This window comes from Orycteropus afer, unplaced genomic scaffold (assembly GCF_000298275.1).
Source record: "Orycteropus afer afer isolate SDZICR_OR568_19922 unplaced genomic scaffold, OryAfe1.0 scaffold00330, whole genome shotgun sequence".
NCBI classification, from domain to species: Eukaryota; Metazoa; Chordata; class Mammalia; order Tubulidentata; family Orycteropodidae; genus Orycteropus; species Orycteropus afer.
Window position 1 is genome coordinate 1778431 of NW_006921917.1, and position 19614 is coordinate 1798044.

A 19614-nucleotide genomic window follows, 5' to 3' on the forward strand; every position below is an offset into this window, starting at 1 on the left:
TTTGACTACTGTGGCTGTATAGTAGATTTTGAGATCTGAGAGTGTGAGACCTCCCACTTTGTTCTTCTTCTTCAGTAGTGCTCTTCTTGTCCAAGGTCTCTTTTCTTTCCATTATGAAGTTAGTAGTTTTTCCATATCCTTAAAAAATGTTGATGGTATCTGGATCAGGATTGCATTAAATGTGTAGATTGCTTTGGGTACTATTGATATTTTCACAATATTCAGTCAAGTGCCTAAGACACTTGACTGCTAACCAGAAGGCTGGCAGTTCAAACCCACCAGCCACTTCCTTGGAAGGAAGATGGGGCAATCTACTTCCATAGTGATACTGCCTCGGAAACCCAAGGAGGGGTTGCTATGAGTCGGGTCCAACTCAACAGCACATAACAATAACAACAACAAATCCATGAATAAGGCAGGTTCTTCCATTTACGTAGATCCCTTATAGTTTCTTATAATAGTGTTTTATAGTTTGTTTTTTATAGGTCTTTTGTGTCTCTGATAAGATTTATTCCTAGATATTTTATCTTTTTGGTGGCTATTGTAAATGTTATTGTTTCCCTTATTCTTTTTCAGAGGCCTCTTTGTTGATATAGAGGAATCCAACTGATTTTTGTATGTTGACCTTGTATCCTGCCACTTTGCTGAACCTCTCTATTAGTTCCAGTAGTTTTTTTGCTGAGTCTCTTGGCTTTTCTATGTACAGGAGCATGCCGTCCACAAACAGATAGCTTTCTAGAAACTTGTCTCTCTCTTCTAGCTTCTCGAATCTGTTGGAGTACAATTCTTCATAATATTCTATCAATATCTCTTTTATTTCAGTTGGTGATGTTACCCTTTTCATTTATTATTCTTATTATTTGCATCTTGTCTTCCTTTTGTTAGATTTGCCAACAGTTTGTCAATTTCGTTAATCTTTCAAAGAACCAGCTTCTTGCTTTGTTGATTTTTCTCTTGTTTTTTTTTTTTTTTTCCTGTTTCATTTATTTTTGCTCTGATCTTTATTATTTCCTTACTTCTGGATACTGTCGCTTTCTTTTGTTGCTCTTTTTCTAATTGTTGGAGTTGTTGAGTTAGAGTGTTGATTTTGTTTCTTTCTTCTTTTTTGATGTGTGCATTTATTACTATAGATTGACCTATTGAGTACTGCTTTTGCTGTGTCCCATAGGTTTTGGTCAGCTATATCTTCATTCTTGTTTGTGTCTAGGGATTTTTTAATTTCACACTTTGTTTCTTCTAGTTTTGGGGTAGTGTATTATTCAACTTCCACGTTTGATGTTTTTTTCCTTGATCTTCCTATTATTAATTTCTAATAGCATTGTGATCTGAGAAGATGCTTTGTAGTATTTCAATGTTTTTTAATTTATTGAGGCTTGTTTTATGTCCTAACATATGATCTATTCTGGAGAATGATCCATGTGCCTGGAGAAGAGTGTGAATTGTGCTTTTGTTGGGTGGAGTGCTCTGTATATGTCTGTGAGGTCGAGTTGGTTGATTGTGTTGTTGAGTTCTTCTGTATCTTTGTGGAGTTTTTTTCCTTGAAAGTGGTGTGTTAAAGTCTCCTACTAGTATTGTAGAGTTGTCTATTTTCCCTTTCAATTCAGTTAATATTTGCTTTGTGTATTTTGGTGCACTTTCATTGGGTATGTGGATACTTATTATGGTAATGTCTTCTTGGTCAGTTGATCCTTTCAGTATCATATAGTGTCCTTCTTTGTCCCTTGTGCTGTTTTTCACTTGAAGTCTATTTTATCAAAAATTAATGTTGCCACTCCTGATCTTTTTTGGTTACCATTGGCTTTGCATATTTTTTTACACCCCTTAACTTTTCATTTGTTTTTATCTTTGTGTCTAAGGTGGGTCTCTTGTAGGCAGCATATCGATGTGTGCTCTTTTCTTATCTAATCTACCACTCTTTTGACTGGTTCATTTAGTCCATTCATATTGAGTGTAATTAGCCATAGGCATGAATTGATTGCTGTCATTCTGTTGTGTTTTTGTCATGTTGTTGAAGATTTCCTCGGTCCAAATACTTTCCTGTGCTGAGTTCATTTTGTTATCAAGTGTTTCCTTTCTTTTCTTCTTTATTGTTGGTCTTGTGTTTACTAAGCCTGTATGTTTTCATTCTTTCTGGATTTACTTAGGGGGATTGTTAATTTTTTCTGTGGTTACCTTGGAGCAATTTTGGAACAGTCTGTTCTGTAAGGACATTGTCCCGTCTTCCTCTTTATTTGGAAGTTTTGTACTTGGAACTTTTTTCCCTCTATTTGCTTTGTTGCTGGTTTCGTCTGCAGATTGGCTCCCTTCTTTCTTTGTATACAGTGTTTTATGAGCTTATTTTGAGTATCTGTTTCTGATTTGGATTTAGTGTTGATGTCTCATGTCCTGATTTTAATTTGTTGTTTTCTGTTGTGGGTTCTCTATTGGAAGGACTTCCTTATGCATTTTTTATATGGTTGGTCTGGTTTTCACAAAATCTCTTAATTTCTGTTTGTCTGAGAATGTCTTGATTTAACCCTCATATTTGATGGACAATTTGGCTGGACATAGAATTCTTGGTTGGAAGTTCTTTTCCTTCATTCAGTGTTTTATATATGCCATCCTATTGCCTGCATGGTTTCTGCTGAGTAATCAGAACTGAGTCTAATTGTTTGTCCATTGTAGGTGACGTTTCTTTTTTCCTGGGTTGCTTGCAAGATTCTTTCTTTGTCTTTGGTTTTGGAGAGTTTGGTTATGATATGTCTTGGTGACTTTCTCCCAGGCTCTATCTTGTATGGGGTTCATTGAGCTTGGACAAATATCTTTTCTTTCTTCATGTTATAGGGGAAATTTTCTGTTAGCAAGTCTTCTACAATTTTCTCAGTCAATTTTTTGGTTGTTTTTTTGGGGTTTTTTTTGTTGTTGTTGTTTTTGTTTTTTTTTTGCCTCTTCTTGTTCTGGTATTCCAATGAGGTGTATGTTGTTTCTTTTCATGTCATCCAATATAATTCTTAGGTTCTCTTCATTTCTCTTAAATATTTGTTCTGACTTTTCTTCATACTGGCTGGTGTCAAGGGATTTATCTTATAGTTGGAAATTCGTTCTTCAGTCAGTTCTAGTCTATTCTTCTGTGCTTCCACTGTGTTGTGTAACTGTGTTGTGTAACTCTATAATTTTAGTGCCTATCTTCTGGATTTCTAACTGTTTTTGTATGAGTTCTGTTTGTGTATTAATCTTGTTATTTTGTTCTTGAATGGCCTTCCTGAATTCTTCCAGGTTATTGTCTGTGTTCTCCTTGGTTCTGTTTATGGTTTCCTTGAGCTCTTGTAGAGTTCTATAAACATATCTTCTAAATTCCTTCTTGGATAATTCTATTTCCTCTTCTCCCTCCATGTAAATGAATTTTTATTCTAGGGTTTTATTTCTATTGTCTTGTCCTGTTTGGTTTTTTTTGTTTGTTTGTTTAGGTTGCCTCTTGTTTCCTAGAAATTTTGAGGTTGTTGTCTTTAACTGTTATCTATGTATTGATTTGTTTCACCTTGATTTTATATTTAAATATATTTTCAAGGTATATTTTACTTTTTTGGTTATTAATTCAGGAGTGTTGGGTTGCTCTGCAGTTTTCTTTGTGTTGATGTAATCACTATAGGGAATATGGATGCAGGTCTCTGTTTGTCATGAAGGAGATTTAGAGTTGGGACAAGCAGGTATTGTAGTGACTTAATGTGGTTCTTCTATTGGGTGAGGCCGGGGAGAAGGAGAAAAAAAGAGGAAGAAAAGAAAAAAAAAAAAAGAACCACTAGTGAGTCCCTACTTTCTGCATTTCCATAATTACCACTGGTTCTGGGGTTTTATTTTGAGTCTTCTTAGGATGGCTACCAATGATGACATTGTCACTCGCAGACCCACGGTTCAAAATAGGCAAAGACCTTTTCCTGGCTGTTTACTCTGCTTTTTTTTTCTCCTTCTCCACTAAATCTGGCCTTCTCTAACTTAATGAGTTGTTCAAGCCCCAGAATACCTGCTTCAAACTGCTGCACCTAGTTTTTCAGGAATTAAGATGCTAGAGGGAACAAACGTTTGGGCTATAGGTACAATGCCATCTTCCAATCTCCCAGCTCAAATTTTAGATTTTATTTGTTGGAGCTGAGAGAATAACATTTATTGTCATCCATGATTCAGTGCAAGGAGACTTACTTATCAGATTTTATATGTTTTATTTTATGTTGTTCTTGTTAGTTGCCACTGAGTTGGCTCTCATTCTTGGTGACCCCATGTGCCACAGTCTGGTGTCCTGCTTACTTCATGATTGCCCGCATGCTTGAGTCCATTGTTACCTTCCAACTTAGGGCTCTCATCTTCTAGCTCTATATGGGAATATTCTGTAGTGATCCATGAGACCAAAAACTCACTGCCATCGAGTTGAGTCTGACTCATAGCAACTCCCATTGGGTTTCCGAGGTGGTAAATCTTTACGGAAAGAGATTGCCACATCTTCTTTCCATGGAGGGTGGTGAGTTTGAACTGCCAACCTTCTGGTTAGCAGTCAAATGCTTTAGGCACTGTACCACCAGAGCATCCATAGGTTTTTGTTTTGTTTTTTAATAGATTCAGGTGAAATTTTACAAAGCAGATTTGTTTTACATTGAACAGTTCACACATATTTTATTTTGTGATAGTGATTGTAATCCCCACAAGGTAGCAGCTCTCTTCCCACCTCCTCCGTATGGTGACCTTTTCCCTGTGTCCTTCTTGCCTACACATTCCTGCCTGCCTAGTTTTCTCCCTGTGCAAATGCTGCCCTTCTGATCTCCCATGGTTGATTGTTCTAAGGAATGCATCTTCCTGGTGCAGTTGTTCATCTTATACCATAGGGTTTTCTTTTTTCTTCATTTTTTAAACTTTTTATGGTAACTTGTGTGAAATTTTACAAAGCAGATTCATTGTACATGCAACAGTTCGTGCATATTTTGTTTGTGTAGGGTTTTCATTGTGGCTTAATTTAGAAGTAGATCCCCGGCCTTTCTTCCTGGTCTATCTTAGTTGGGAAACTGCTGAAACCTGTCCACTATGGTGACCCGGCTGGTGTTTGAAAAATCATTGGCAGAGTTTCCGGCATCATAGGCACAGGCAGGCCACCACAGTCCCACAGACTGACGGATGGGTGGTGGTTTATTCTAATTATTCTGTGGGGTAAGTTTAATCCCTCTGGGGCACTTTAGAGCAGTTGACTAGTGGAAGGACAGAACCCCATAGTTGAGCAGTGCTCTCAATTGTTCCTAATTATTCTTTTAACCCCAGATAAAGCATGATGACTGGCTGTTTTTCTCCATTATGTTACTCCTTGTTTCTTTTCCACCCATGCAGTGAAATGATAATGGAAAGGCTGCATGAGAACTGCAGCAGCAAATAGTAACTGAATATAACTATTGTGTAGATTGTAGTGGAGACAGGTCCTTAGGATTCTGAGAGGTTTGGACATAGTCCCTGCCAATGGAAGAGAGTACAGACATCCATGGAGAGAGAAAGGAGGAATGTAGTACCAGGCAGGGACCACACGAGTGGGCATGAGGTGTTTGGAGGATGGAATGATGCTGGGCCAGTGAGACAACAGCAGGTCTCACTCCATAGGCAGCTGGTTCGGGCTGCTGTGTGATTGTCCAGTTCTTCCACAGCTCCTGATTCTGGTCTTTTCTACTCCCTCATGGACCAGAAGTTGGGAACTCTGAGGTTTGCCTTTAGCCATTGGTAGGACCTCAGGTAGACCAGAGCCTATGCTGAAGGGGAGTGTGTGTTAACCAAGAGAGGTAGCTGCATGGTGCCTTCTTAAAACAATCCAGGCCATCAGGATTTATCCTTTGCAGTCCAGGGCAGAATCTGCAGATGCGAATGTAGTAGGTGTGGATCTCAGACTTCAACCTCTAGGGTGTATGAAATGTAACTGAATTTTCTGTAACGCAAGTGGCTCTTCCATGTCTAGCAGCTCTCTCTACTACTATCTTGTTCATGTAGGTACCAGGCAGTCATTCTGCAACATGTACCTGCCTTAGGGGATGTTTATGATTAAACCTAACAGCTGTCAGTGGCTTTTCACACTGTCGGCCTTCACCAATTAGTAGCTTCCATGTGCCATGTAGTTTTCATAACTGTTATCATACCATAGATATATTTTTGTTTTTAATGTTTCTCCTATTTAACACATCATAAATAAATTTAAAATACTTTAAATGAAGTCAATTAACATTATGGTGCCACCTACCTAAAAAAGTTGACTAAATATCTTGACTCACTGTGCTACATCATGACCCAGAATGTACATCCATTTTTGTGTGTGTGTGTGTGTGTGTGTGTGAGTTTATATAGATAAACATACACAGATAGTCCTCAATTTATGATGAGGTTCTGTTCCAATGGCTCCATTTTAAGTTGGTTGTATATCATAACATTGAGCATCTGTGAGTGAACATCTGAGAATGATACCATCAGCAATTTATGCTGCAAGATTTTATGTAGCACATATTACAAATGATAAGATGTGCACGCATGCATATGCATACACACACAACACACAGTCAAGGACTACCTCAATACACACACATACATATATATATAGACTAAACAAAAGTTCAAGAGTAGTTAATCTTACTACATTTGACATACCCTGGTCTATTCTGTTCTAGAATAACATAGATGATTCCACCATTTTAAAAACACTTCATAATATTTTAAGTGTACTGTGATCTACTTGATTACATACTTAATCAGAGACATGCATTTGGAAGTTTCTCAGAAGAAATGGGAATGTTGACATTATTTCTGGCTAAATAACTTGGCATTCCCTATTATTGGAGATTTTGCCTGAGCAAGAGCTGCAAAATAAGGATTTAATTTAAAATAACAATAGAATAAGGTGGTATATTATCAGTGTATCAGTGAGAATCTGGGAGTGCAACTTACTGATCATTTCTAATTCTACAAAATTCATTTATGGCCACAAATGGGCTGATTTTTCTCATTCCATTACAAGCAGGTCCAGCTTCTGTCTATGCCACTGGGAAATGTCTTCCTGCCTTTTGGGGCTCCGATAATTAAGACTTGGGGTTTGGGCCTTTGCAGCCTACTGCCGGAACTCTCTGGATGGCCAGTGGTACAGTTATGACGACAGCACAGTGGAGCCACTTCGAGAGGATGAGGTCAATACCCGAGGGGCTTACATTCTCTTTTATCAAAAGCGGAACAGCATCCCTCCCTGGTCGGCCAGCAGCTCCATGAGAGGTGGGTGCTGCTGCTTGTTTCAGAAGAGAGAGCACTGGGAAATCACATTCAGAATTGGGACGATGCTCAGTCAAACATGAAGGAGGAGAGATAGGGAAGGATCAGAAAGTGGAAGCCTGGTTGTTGCTATAGAGATCTGAGTGCCACAGACTAGTATCCTGTTTATAAGGATGTGGGGTAGACATATTGAAATCCAAAAGAAAAAGAATAATTGTTCATACCTGGGGCAGATGACACTTGGCAGTAGGGAATTCTGTATTCCCAGTCTTAGACATGGGAAGTCAGATTTAATTAAATTTATGCAGTATGAACCTAGGAGTCCTGGGTGGTACAAACAGTTAACAGGCACAACTGCCAGCCAGAAGGTTGGTGGTTCAGGTTCACTCAGGTGCCTCAGAAGAAAGACCTGGCAATCTACTGAAAAATTAGCTATTGAAAACCCTATGGAGCACAGTCAAACATGAAGGAGCTCTGGTAGCATAGTGCCTGAGGCACTTGACTACTAACCAGAAGGCTGACAGTTCAAACCCACCAGCCATTCTGCAGAAGGAAGATGGGGCAATCTACTTCTGTAAAGATTTACCACCTCGGAAACCCAACTGGGGTTGCTATGAGCTGGAATCGACTCAATGGCAGTGGGTTTGGTTTTAGTTTGTAGCTGCTTGACCACATTCCAATGATGCTTTTATTGGAATATGATATTAAACCTTGGCTGGAAGTCTAGTGGAAAAAAAAAAAAGTCCAACTTGACCTTATTATGTGACTTATTTCACTCTGGAAACCAGCCACTCTTATCTTTGGGATGAGAGAACATTCTCTTTTTTTTACTACTTAGGTTTTTCTCCCTCCAAATTTTTGGAAAATAGTAAAATGAAACCAAGATTCTCTAGCAAGTCTGAAGGAAAGCTAATGCAAAGTCTAGCTTGCTTTTGTAGAAGATAAATGTTGAAAGGAAAATAGATAATATACTGTATTTATTGTTGGTAACAAATAATTTCATGAAAAGCATTTCAGGACTCATCAACATACTTTCCCTTCTGTGCCCAAATGCCTTCCCTCCATTTTTAAGCTTGGTCACATGAGCAGTCAGTCACAAGTTATACCTGTTACTGTGGCGTCAACTCTAACTCATGGCGACAGCCCATGTGTGTCAAAGTAGAATTGTGCTCTGTAGGATTTTCAGTGGCTGAGTTCTTGGAAGCAGGTTGCCACGCGTTTGTTCTGAGGTGCGTCTGGGTGGACTGGAACGTCTAACCTTTGGCTCAGCAGCTGAGCGTGTTAATCATTTGCACCGCCCGGCGGTTTTGTTCATCACAGGTACACCTGTTGTTTATGGAATTCTGCTGTGGTTCTTTCTGTCCCACTGCTCAGAGCTGGGGGGGAACGGGCAGGCATGGCCTTGAAAAGCTCCTCTCAGACCATGAAGCAATGGAGTTGGGTCCAGCCTTCCCTGTCTGTGTTTCTCTGCAGGTTCCACAAGCTCCTCCCTCTCTGATCACTGGCTCATGAGGCTTGGGAGCAGCCATGGCAGCACAGGGGGCAGCTGCTTGTCCCGGAGCTCCACCCCCTGCCCCTCTCTGCCCCCCATGCCCGACTCCCCTGTCTTCACAAACAGCTTCTTCCATCAGGAGAAGGGTATGTTTTACCATGTTGACTAAAATTACTGAATTTATTTTCATTTTCTACCAAGGCCATTATGTCTCATGTTTACAAAAATCTTTGTATTTTATAGCCTTGAGTGTAAAGGATCAATTATTTGGGGGGGAGAGGGGAACGACTGTCATCGAGTTGATTCTGCCTCATAGGAACCCTTTAGGACAGAGCAGAACTGCCCTGTAGGGTTTGCAAGGCTGTAAGCATTTACAGAAGCAAACTGCCTCATCTTTCTCCTAGTGGATTCAAACTGCCGACCTTTTGGTTGGCAACTGAAGGCTTTAACTGCTCCGCCACCAGAGAAGAGATTTATTCACCTCTCAAATATGACCAAACCTGTGCTGCCTCCTCCTACCCCTACCTCCTACCCCATCCACTGCCCTTCAGTCACGGGTGCATTCTTCCTCTGTTTTTCTTACATTCTAATGGGGAAGATAAAATGTAAACAAGCAAACTAATAGAGTGATAGGACTGAAAGCAGCACTAGGGACTAAGTGGTAAATAATCAGGGGAAGAAGACATTGAACTGGGGATGAGAGGGAGAAGGGGTACAGAGGGCCCTGTTCAATAGGGGGGTTAGGAAGACCTTTCTGAATAGGTGGCATTTGAGCAGAAACTGTTCTCAGTGAGGAAGAGAATGCGTCGTGTTGAAGTGTGGAAAGTACGTTCCAGACAGAGGAACTCTGGACAGTGACAGTCCTGAGGTAGGAGTAAGGATGGCATGTGTGTGAGAAGCAGAAGAAAACTACAGTCGTGGCCAGAGCAGAGGGAGCAAGGAGGAGGGTGATGGAAGCAGACGGGCCAGATCATGCCGTACGTTTTGGATAGATATGTCATGAGTGAAAGCATGAATTTTATTTTAAGTGCAGTGGATAGCTATTGGAGGATTTTGAGCAGGGAAGGGATGGGATCTTATATTTTTAAAACATCTTCTTTGGTGCTGAGTGGAGAATACATCGTGGGGGGGCAAGAGTGGAAGTGAGAGAGCCAGTTAGGAGGCTGTTACGTGATTCACAGATGCAAGAAGAACATGGTTCCAGATGTGGTCAATTGTGTGAAATACCGCCCAGGGGCTGAGTTAGATGAGGACAGGAAGGTGACCATCAATCTGGCCAGCAAGAAGGTCCCCAGTGCTTGGCCAAGATTATCCGTAGTACATGGGAGGGGTTAGGAGCCCAGCTGCAATAGATGAAGAAGATACTGGGGTTGAGGAAGTGACTCTGGGTGTAAAAGCCACCAAATATGTTAATTAAAAGGTTAGCAGCTGCAAAGGAGTGGGGACTGACAGCAGTGTGTGTTTGTTTCTCTTTACTAAACAGGAACTGGTAAAGCACATTATGTTCAGATGATCCCATCTAGAGGGAGAGAGATGAAAATGCAGGAGGGGACGGGGATAAGCATAGAAACAAAGTCCCTAAGTCAGAACAGTGTGTGTTGTGTGTGTGTGTGTGTGTGTGTGCACGCGCATGCCTGTGGTTTGTATGTGGGGAGTGGGGTGTGTATGCATGTGTGGGGCTGTGGGATGTTAGGGTGTGTATGTATATGATATGTATGTGTGTAGTATATATGGTGTATTTGTGGTGTTTGATGTATGTGTGTGATGTATATGTGTGTAGTGTTTGTGTGTGTGATGTGTTGGGTATGAAGCGTGTATGTGTGTGTGTGATGTGTGCATGTGTTGGGGGGGTGTGTATGTGTGTCTTTAGCCTCTACTCCTTCAATCAGAAGATTGTAACTCATTCTAAGTACTCTTAATTCTCTTGTTTCCTGTTAGCTCCTGGTTTAGTTTTTTAAATAAACTTTTTTTATTATTAAAGTATAGTATATATACAGTCAGTACACTAATCACAAGTTGTTTTGGTTCTCCAGTGCTGCTCTAACAGAAAATACCACAAATAGGTGGTTTTCACAGAGATTTATTCTCTTACAGTTTAGGAGGCTAAAAGTCCAAGTTCAGAGTGCCTGCTTTAGGGGCTGGGTGGAAGCCCCTTGACCTTGGGCTTCAGCTCTACCTCTTGCCCCTGGCCCACTGGAGCTGGAGGCGTTTCTTAACTCAGACAGCTGCTGGCTGCTGAGGCTGACAAACCTAAGATTGGCAAGTAAAATGGCATAGTCCCAAAATTATCAAGCAACATGGCAGGCCACTAATTTAAGTCCATTAATAGTCCCAACATCAGCAGACAACATGGCAGGCTGCTGAACAATTTGGCTACATGCAGGGTCTAAGCGTGCCAAAAAGCACAGAGACATTTCTCAAACCTCTCCCTATACACCGGAAGCAGACCGCATCCCTAAGGCACCTGCTCAACTGCTCCAGTAGATCCCACCTTGGAGCTGATTACCAGTGTCATTATGGAGAATACTACATCCAGCTGCCCAGCCACTCAAAACCAAGTTGACACACAACTTAACTACCACACAAGTGTACATCCGATGAATTATAAAGTAAACGAACTCATGTAACTATCACCCAGAAAAGAAAGAGAAAGGTCCAGAAATCTGCCTCTGCCCCAATTGTTACTATTTCACTTCTTCCCAGAGTAAGTATTATTTTGACTTCTAATGCCATAAATTTGTTTTGCCTGTTTTAGAACATTTTATAAAGGGAATCATACCATATGCATTCTTTTTGTTGGGCTTCTTTTGCTCAACATTGTATTTGTGAGACTTATATATATTGTCTACAGTAATAGTTCTTCCATTTTATCCCATTCATCAAAGAGATAGCTCAGAGACCGAGTTCTCTGCACTGTATAGTACATATATGAGGGAGAGGGGCTTTTGACTGTTCACTGTTGTCAATTAAAAAAAAAAAACCAGATTTGTAAAAGAAAGAGCAAAGGGGTGGGGAACCCACTTCCGACTTTTCTTGGGTTCACTGATGGGATGGAATTTACCATCAAGGTCATGGGTGGTCTGACCTGGAGAAGTTGACTTGGCCATCGGGGCAATTTCTTGAATTACGATGGAATTTACAAATTCTTGAGTCATTTAGAGGTTTTCTGAAAATCCTGGGTGTAGAGCACACTCAGTGGGTTCTCTCTGCAGTGTCTGCCTTCCGTGTTCCTTTACATGTCCCTCCACGGTACCTCCACGTTGGGGGATTGCACCATAAAAGCTTCCACATTGTAAGAACATTTCACTTTCTGTTTATTTATTCTATTGTGGTTTGGTGTTGAGGTTGTTTCCAGTTTGGCACTATCAGACATTACTGCTATGAGCTTAATTTTGCATGTCTTTCATTGTGTTTGTGTCTGCATTTCTGTTGAGTGTAGAACTAGAGTGGAATTACTAGGATACTGGCTGCTTTTTTTTATTATTATTATTATTTTATATCACCATCATATCAAAGCACCCAACACAGTGACTGGTGTCTACCAGATTTTTGCTACATATTTGTTAGTGAATAAATATGAAAGAATGTTAAAGCTACAGGTGGTTTTAGATTAATATTTAATTCAGCTCTCTGGTATATAAGGTCATTGGTTAACTCATCCCTCAGTGTTTGGCATTGTGCCTCACAATGTCTTACTCTTAGACAAAATGTATCTGTATATGGCCATCTTGGCTATATGTCTGATTTCCTTAGAATACATTTCTGTGCAGATTTACTTTTTAATGCATTATGTTGTGACTCATCTTGTCTAGGCATTTCTTTTCCCCTCATATTTTCATAAGGTACAGTGGGTAGGGCATTTGGCTGCTAACCAAAAGGTCAATGGTTCAAACCCACCAACTGCTCCATGGAAGAGTCTGCTAATGTAAAAGATTTACAGCCTTGGAAACCCAACGGGGGTTGCTATGAGTGAGACCAGTAATTCTGGTCATTATTGAGTTTTTGGATTTTGTTCCATGTTTTTCCTCCCACTCTATCCAGGATCTCCACATCTGGTCCTTTTATTTGTATGAAAGAGAAAACGGAACTCAGCAGTCACCAACCATAAGCTCACCTACTGGAAATGTTAGCTGCTGTCGTGTCAGCCCCATCACCTGGTGACCTCATGCAGAATGGAACGGAACGCTCTCTGGTTCTGTCATATCCCCATGATCAGTTGTGGATCTGATAGTTATGATCCTTAGGGTTTATGGAGGCTGAACTTTGGAAGATCACCAGGCCTTTGTTTCTAACTCCTCTGTAGTCTGGAAGCTGCACCGAAACCTGTTCAGCGTCACGGCAACACAGAAGCCTCCGCTGACAGATGGCAGTGACTGGTCATGAAGTACATTGCCTGGGACTCGAACCCGGGCCTCTTGTGTAGGCGAGAATTCTATCACTGAGCCACCAATGTGGCAGGGCTAAAAATTCACCTCAGTACCATTCCTGGCTCTGAGACTCTTAGACTTAAATTCCAACTTAGAGTTTCTCCCCTTCAGACACTACAATAGCCTGGCTTCTAAAGGGAGCTTTCTGCCTCTTGACAAAGGTTTAGAAACCTGTTTGAGAAGCTCTGAAATAGTTGGAAAACCCAACCTTCTTTTCTTGCTATTACTAAACTTGGGGAAATCAAAATCTAGAACTTTGGTTTTCAGCAATGGTTGGTGCTACCTCTTGCCCTCACTTCCATGGGTTTGGAAATATGTGAGAGAGTGTTTTGGGTTGTCACGTTTATTAGGAGTTTGCAGGGGGGAGAGAAGCTACTGACATTGGTTGTTGGTTGCCATTGAGTCAGCTCCAACCCCTGGTGACTTTATGTATAAACAGAATGAAATGTTACCTGATCCTGCACCACCTTCACAAGCATTTGTACGTTTGAGTCCATTCCGGTGGCTGTCACGTCAATTCACTTCTTTGAGGGTTTCCTCCATTTTTGCTGAATTTCTCATTTACCAGCCATGATGTCCTTTCCTAGCGATTGAGAACTCTATCCTGTTGGTAGCTCTGGCTATGACAGGGTATAGTAATAATGGACACATTTTAAACTGAAATGGGTGAGTCCCAGTTTTGTGGGGAATATTTAGTAAAGGAGTTTCCATTGGGTTGTCTCTGACTCTTGGTGGCCTCGTGTGTCAGAGAGGAACTGTGCTCTACAGGGTTTTCAGTGGCTGGTTTTCCAAAGGAGATCATCAGACCTTTCTTCCTAGACACCACCCCAGTGGACTCAAACCTCCACCCTTTCTATTAGAAGCTAAATCAGTTAACCATTGTACCACACAGGGACTTGGTGACTATTTGTGGTTGTTAGACGCCATCGAGTCGTCTCTGACTCATAGCGACCCTAAGTACAGCAGAACGAAACAGTGCCCAGTCCTGTGCCAGCTCCATGATCCCAGCTATACCTGAGGCCATCGTTACAGCCACTGTGTCAATGCATTTTGTTGAGGGCCTTCCCCTTTTTTGCTGACCCTCCACCTTACCAAGCATGATATCCTTCTCCAGGGAATGGTCCCTCCTGACAACATGACCAAAGTAGGTGAGACGAAGTCTGGCCATTCTCACTTCCAGGGAGCATTCCGGATGTGCTTCTTCCAGGACAGACCTGTTAGTTCTTTTAGCAGTCCATGGTATTTTCAGCATTCTTCTCTAATACCACAACTCAAAAACATCAACTCTTCTTTGTCTTCCTTATTCATTGTCCAGCTCTCACATGAATATGAGGTGATTGAAAATACCATGGCTTATGTCAGGCGCACCTTAGTCCTCAAGAAGACATACATCTTTGCTCTTCAGCACTTGAAAGAGGTCCTTTGCAGCCGATTTGCCCAGTGCCATACGTCGTCTGATTCTTGACTACTGCTTCTATTGGTGTTGCTTGGAGAACCAAATAATATGAAGTCTTTGACAACTTCAATCTTTTCTCCATTTATCATGATGCTACTTATTGGTCCAGTTGTGAGGGTTTTTGTTTTCTTTCTGTTGAGGTGTAATCCATACTGCATACTGTATTCTTCAGTCTTCATCAGTGTTTCAAGTCATCCTCACTCTCAGCAAGTAAAGCTGTGTCATTGCAGGTTGTTAATGATTCTTCCTCCAACCCTGATGCCACATTCTTCTTCATATAGTCCAGCTTCTTGGATTATTTGCTCAGTGCAGAAATTGAATAAGTATGGTGAAAGGATACAACCCTGATGCACTCCCTTCTTGAGTTTAAACCATGCAATACCCCCTTGTTCTGTTTGAATGACAGCCTCCTGGTCCATGTACTCCTCACGAGTACAATTAAGTGTTCTAGAATTCCCATTCTTCTCAATATTATCCACAATTTGTTATGATCCACACAATCAAATGGTTTTGCATAGTCAATAAAACACGAGTAAACATCTTTCTGGTATTCTTTGCTTTGAGCCAAGATCCATCTGACATCAGCAATGATATTCCTCATTCCAAGTGCTCTTCTGAATGCTGCTTGCATTTCTGGAAGTTCCCTTGTCAATATACAGCTGCAACCGTTTTTTAATTATCTTTGGTAAGATTTTACTTGTGTGTGATATTAATGATATTGTTTGATAATTTCCACATTCTGTGAGATCACCTTTTTTTGGAGTGGATATAAATATGGATCTCTTCCAGTCATTTGGCCACATAGCTGTTTTCCAAATCTCCTGGCATAGCCGAGTGAGTGCCTCCAGTGGGGCATATGTTTGTTGAAACATCTCAATGGGTATTCTGTCAGTTCCTGGAGCCTTGTTTTTTTTACCACTTCCTTCAGTTCAGCTTCGACTTCTTCCTTCAATACTATTGGTTCCTGACATATGGCACCTCCTGAAATGGATGAAGATCGACCAGTTCTTTTTGGTACAGTGACTCTGTGCATTCCTTCCATCTTCTTTTGATGTTTCCTGCATCATTCAATGTTTTGCCCATAGAATTTTTCAATATTGCATCCCAAGGCTTAAATTTTTTCTTCAGTTCTTTCAGCTTGAGAAATGCTGAGCATGTTCTTCCCTTTTGGTTATCCAACTCCAGGTCTCTGCACATTTCATTAGAATAATTGACTGTCTTCTCGAGCTGCTCTTTGAAATCTTCTGTTCAGCTCTTTTATCTTGTCGTTTCTTCCATTTGCTTTAGCTACTCTTCATTCAAGGACAAGTTTCAGAGTCTCTTCTGACATCCATTTTGGTCTTTGCTTCCTTTCCTGTCTTTTTAACAACCTTTTGCTTTCTTCATGGATGATGTTCTTGATGTCATCCCACAATTCCTCTGGTTTTCGATCATTGGTGTTCAGTACATTGAATGTATTCTTCAGATGGTGTCTAAATTCAGGAGGGTTATAATCAAGGTCATATTTTAACTCTCGTGGACTTGTTTTAATTGTCTTCAACTTAAACTTAAACTTGCATATGAGTGGTCTGTTCCACAGTCAGCTCCCGACCTTGTTTTGACGGAAGATATTGAGCTTATCTGTTGCCTCTTGCCACAGATGTAGTCAGTCTGATTCCTGTGTACTCCATCTGGTTATACATATAAACGTGTGTAGCCAACATTTGTGTTGTTGAAAAAATGTATTTGCAATGAATAAATTGTTGGTCTTGCAAAATTTTATCATGCAATCTCCAGCGGTATTTCTAACACCAAGACCATATTTTCCAACTACTGGTGATTCTTCTTTGTTTCCAACTTTTGCGTTCCAATCATCAATGATAACCAGCACATCTTGATTGCATGTTTGGTCAGTTTCAGACTGCAGAAGTTGTAAAAATCTTCAATTTCCTCATCTTTGGCTTTGGTGGTTGATGAGTAAATTTGAATAATAGTATTAACTAGCTTTCCTTGTAGGAGTGTGGACATCATCCTATCACTGATAGCATTGTACTTCAGGACAGATCTTGAAATATTCTTCGTGACGATGAATGCCATGCCACTCCTCTTCAATCTATCATTCCCGGCATAGTAGATCACATGGCTGTCTGATTCAAAATGGCCAAAACTGGTCCATTTTAGCTCACTAATGCCTAGGATATCAATCTTTATGTGTTCCATTTCATTTTTGACAACTTCCAATTTTCCTAGATTCATACTTCGTACATTCCATGTTCTGAGTATTAATGGATGTTTGCAGCTGTTTCTCCTTAGTTTGAGTCGTGCCACATCAGCAAATGGAAGTCCCAAAAACTTAACTCTATGCATATGATTAAGCTTGGTTCTGCTCTGATGAGGCAGCTCTTACCCAGTCATATTTTGAGAGCCTTCTGACTTGAGGGGCTCATCTTCCAGGACTGTATTGGACAGTGTTTCCTGGGCTATTCATAAAGTTGTGTAGTAATATATCAGTGTTTCTTTGCTATTCATCAGGTTTCCCCTGGCCAGTTCTTTGAGAAGTGGATGGTCTCTTCCTTCTTCCTACTCTGTCTCAGTCTGGAAGCTCTGCTGAAACCTGCCCACCATGGGCAACGCTGCTGGCATTTGAAACACCAGTGGTACAGCCTCCAGCCTCACAGCAACATGCAAGCCACCACAGTAGGACAAACTGACAGACAAGTTCGTCTCCCTTAGCTGTTCCAAACTTCTCCAAGCAATCCCTGGCCTTCCCCCTACTTGTTCCAGATTTGGCCCTGGCTTCTGGCAGCTTCCTGCCTTGTTGGTGGGTTCTCTCCTCCCTCCCCTTACTATAGCTTATATAATTGGCAGTGGTAGGGGACAGAGGGCTCTGTAAGGAAAAACATAAAATATAAAAATACCTTATTTTGCAATTTTTATACAAACATGCCCATGGGTTTCTTCTCAGAATCCAAAAACCTATACAAAACTCGCTGCCATCGAGTCAATTCTGACTCATAGTGACCCTACAGGACAGGGTAGAACTGCCCCGTAGGGTTTCCGAGGCTGTAAATCTTTACACAAGCAGACTGCCTCATCTTTTTCCCATGGAGCAGCTGGTGGGTTCAAACCTCCAACCTTTTGGTTCGCAGCTGAATGCTTTAACCACTGCACCACCAGAGCTCCTTCTTAGAGGCCCCTGTAAATAAGGGGCCCTGTGGCGTAAGCTTCATTGACTTAGTACAGCTGCCTCTGATGATGAAAATGACCTCCGTGGCTTTTATTGTGCCTCCTTGATTTGGTTTTTCTCTTTGTCAGTGCTTTCCAGAGACTATGTCATTTCGATTTTGATTTCTTCTTTGATCTAAAAGTTATCTCGGAACATATTTCTTAGTTTCAGTTATTTAATATTTTTGGTTACCTTTTTATTCTTTATTTCTAATTTTGTAGCTTATGATTCAAGAGTATGTTTTACAAAATTATTCCTTGATTGATTTTGTCTTTGTGATCAAGTACATGTTTATTATTTGGCAAATGCTCTATGCCCTTGTTAAACAATATATGTTCTCTATTTGAGGGATGTGAGTTTTAAATCATAGCTATTAAATTCAATTACTTGATTATTTTGTTCAGTCTCCCTGTGCTTTTAAATCTGCTTTATCTAAGTCTGCTTGAATTAGGAGGTATAATAAAATCCATCCTCGTTAACTGTATTTTTACCAAGTAATCCTTGAATTTTAGTATTTCTGGTTTATATTGTTGGCAGCTTTCTTAATGACAAAGTTTATGATGATTAGATGTTTAAGCTGTGCTTTTTATCATTATAATGTTACTCTTTATCTGTTTAATGTTTTTAACCTATGTATCTTGTTCAAAATTAATAATTCCACTCCTTCCCTTTTTTTGTTTGTATTTGCCTAGTTCTTTAGCTGTCTCTTTATCACTTTATAAGGAGTTCTGGTGGTGTAGTGGTTAAGGCATTTGGCTGCTAACCAAAAGGTCAGTGGTTCAAACTCACCAGGCATTCCGTGGAAGAAAGATGTGTTGGTCTACTTCCACAAAGATTTATAGCCTTGCAAACTCAATGGGGGTTGCTATGAGTGAGATTCAACTCAATGGCAGTGAGGTGTTTTTTCGTTTGGTTTTTTGTTTGTTTTTTTTGTTTGTTTGTTTTTTGCTTTATGGGCCTTTGTTTTTGAGTTAGTTTGAAATGATTTCTGGTTAAACAGTGTACTGCTGGTTATTTTGTTGTTTTGTTTTGTTTTTAAATAAATGAAAAAACTTAGTGTTTGATTTATAATGAGAGAATTCAGTCCATTCATATCTAACGTAACATCTACAAAACTTGATTTCATTAAAAAAAAAATTGTATTTCTTGTTTCGTCTCTTTTCCTTATTTTTCCAGCTTTGTGTTATTATTTTTTCCTCCTTATTCCTCCTTGTTAATTTGGAAGTTCTGCTGTTGTTACTTTCTCTTTCATGGTCAAACACATTTTTTTAAACTGTTATATGTTATAAGCAGCCCTGAGGAGTCCTTGGGTAGAGCACACAATTAATGTCCTCATCTGCTAATGGGAAATTTGTGTTTTCAATCCACCCAGAGGTGCCTCAGAAAAAAGGCCTGGCAATCTATTCTGAAAAGCCAGCCACTGAAAACCTTATGGAGCAGAGTTCTGCTCTGACACTCATGGGCTGCCGGGAGTCGGAATCGACAGGATGGCAACTGGCTCTTTCCCCTGAGGCGCTCTATCTCACCACCAGCTCCTCTCTTTCCATAAGATGAGACCTAGACTGTACGTCCATGTCATCACTCTGTCCCTGCCTTTCCCCACAAAATATATCCCTTGAACTTTCACCTCTTCCCTCTGATCGTTTTTCAGAACGCCGCCCCCCCATGCCCAAGTCTTGGCTTTTGCTGAGATGGATTAGTACTGTCTGTTCCAGACTGTGATTTGAATGCCCCTTGAAGTACTTCTTCTGTCCCGAGTGCACCAACATTTCATACTCTGTCT

At 40.5% G+C, this 19614-nt stretch overlaps 1 protein-coding gene across 1 annotated transcript in view; it reads left to right on the plus strand.

The window, feature by feature from the left end:
* Positions 1-19614, plus strand: part of USP43 (ubiquitin specific peptidase 43) — a 107828-nt gene that overhangs the window by 77343 nt on the left and 10871 nt on the right. The window contains exons 12-13 of the mRNA XM_007952344.1: positions 7096-7254; positions 8725-8889. Coding sequence (XP_007950535.1) covers positions 7096-7254; positions 8725-8889 — 324 coding nt within the window. The remainder of the gene's footprint in view (positions 1-7095; positions 7255-8724; positions 8890-19614) is intronic.